Here is an 893-nt window from a genome sequence, read left to right on the forward strand (position 1 = left end):
GGCATGGGGTCAGGAAGCTCCTGATGCCCAAGGATCTTCACCCCCTTCGCTGCCCTGGGGGGCCCGGGGGTGGGGCTCCACTCCTGCCCCCCGACTCCCAAGGCTGCTGCCTGTCTAGGGGCTGGGGGGGCCCAGGCATGGCATGAACAAGCCCCCCTGGCTCTTACCTCCCCGATGGCCATGGTGTCGTGACACCCAGGTGTGCAGGCGGCGCTGGGTGGGGGGCTCCTGTGTTCCTTTTACCCCCTTCCTGAGTGCCCCCACCACCTCACCAGGCTCCTCTTAAAGGTGCAGTGCCCCCAGCCTCGCTGGCAGGGTCTGGGGACCCCCCCACCAGCTCCTGGTCTGAACCCAGCCCTGCAGGTGCCCCTCACTCCCGACCTGCAGCCCCAGGCACCCCGAGCTTCTCTTAAGCAGAGGCTGCCAGTGTCACCCCTCCGGGCTGATGCTGGGCCCCCAGCCCCTGGGGGGGGTTCCCAGGTCCCCAATTCCCTACCTGGGGGGAGCTGGGAGACCTGGAGATGCTGTGGTTGCTATGGCAACCCAGGCATTGAACCAGCATGAGGTGCACGGGGCCGGGCAGCCGCTTTGAGGATCATCAAAGGCTCCTTAGGATCAAAGGAGCGGGGAGGAGAGGGAGCAGGACGCCACACAGGGCCCCAGGAGGACCCTTGTGATCACTCCAGCTTGCACACGCGTGTGCGAGGAACAGGCGGCCCCAAATGGGGCTGCATGCGAGGGAACGGGGAGCGTGTGATGGCACCCGTGGCCCGCAGACCGTGAACCCAGAAGTCCGGGGGCCTTGGCCAGGGGGGGGGGGGGGGGGCTGCGGCCTCAGGACACCCCGCGGAGGACTCCCCTGCTGGCTGCTAGCTCAGCACCCCCCACCCCCC

General features: G+C 68.2%; 1 protein-coding gene across 1 annotated transcript in view; it reads right to left on the reverse strand.

The window, feature by feature from the left end:
• The window catches only part of LOC112547925 (probable aquaporin TIP4-3), a 1,758-nt gene extending 1,576 nt beyond the window's left edge, over positions 1-182 (reverse strand). Inside the window, exon 1 of the mRNA XM_025191374.1 lies at positions 168-182. Within this exon, the coding sequence (XP_025047159.1) occupies positions 168-182 (15 nt within the window). The remainder of the gene's footprint in view (positions 1-167) is intronic.
• Positions 183-893: the final 711 nt, after the last annotated feature.

Source organism: Alligator sinensis, unplaced genomic scaffold (genome assembly GCF_000455745.1).
Source record: "Alligator sinensis unplaced genomic scaffold, ASM45574v1 scaffold1065_1, whole genome shotgun sequence".
Lineage (NCBI taxonomy): Eukaryota > Metazoa > Chordata > Crocodylia > Alligatoridae > Alligator > Alligator sinensis.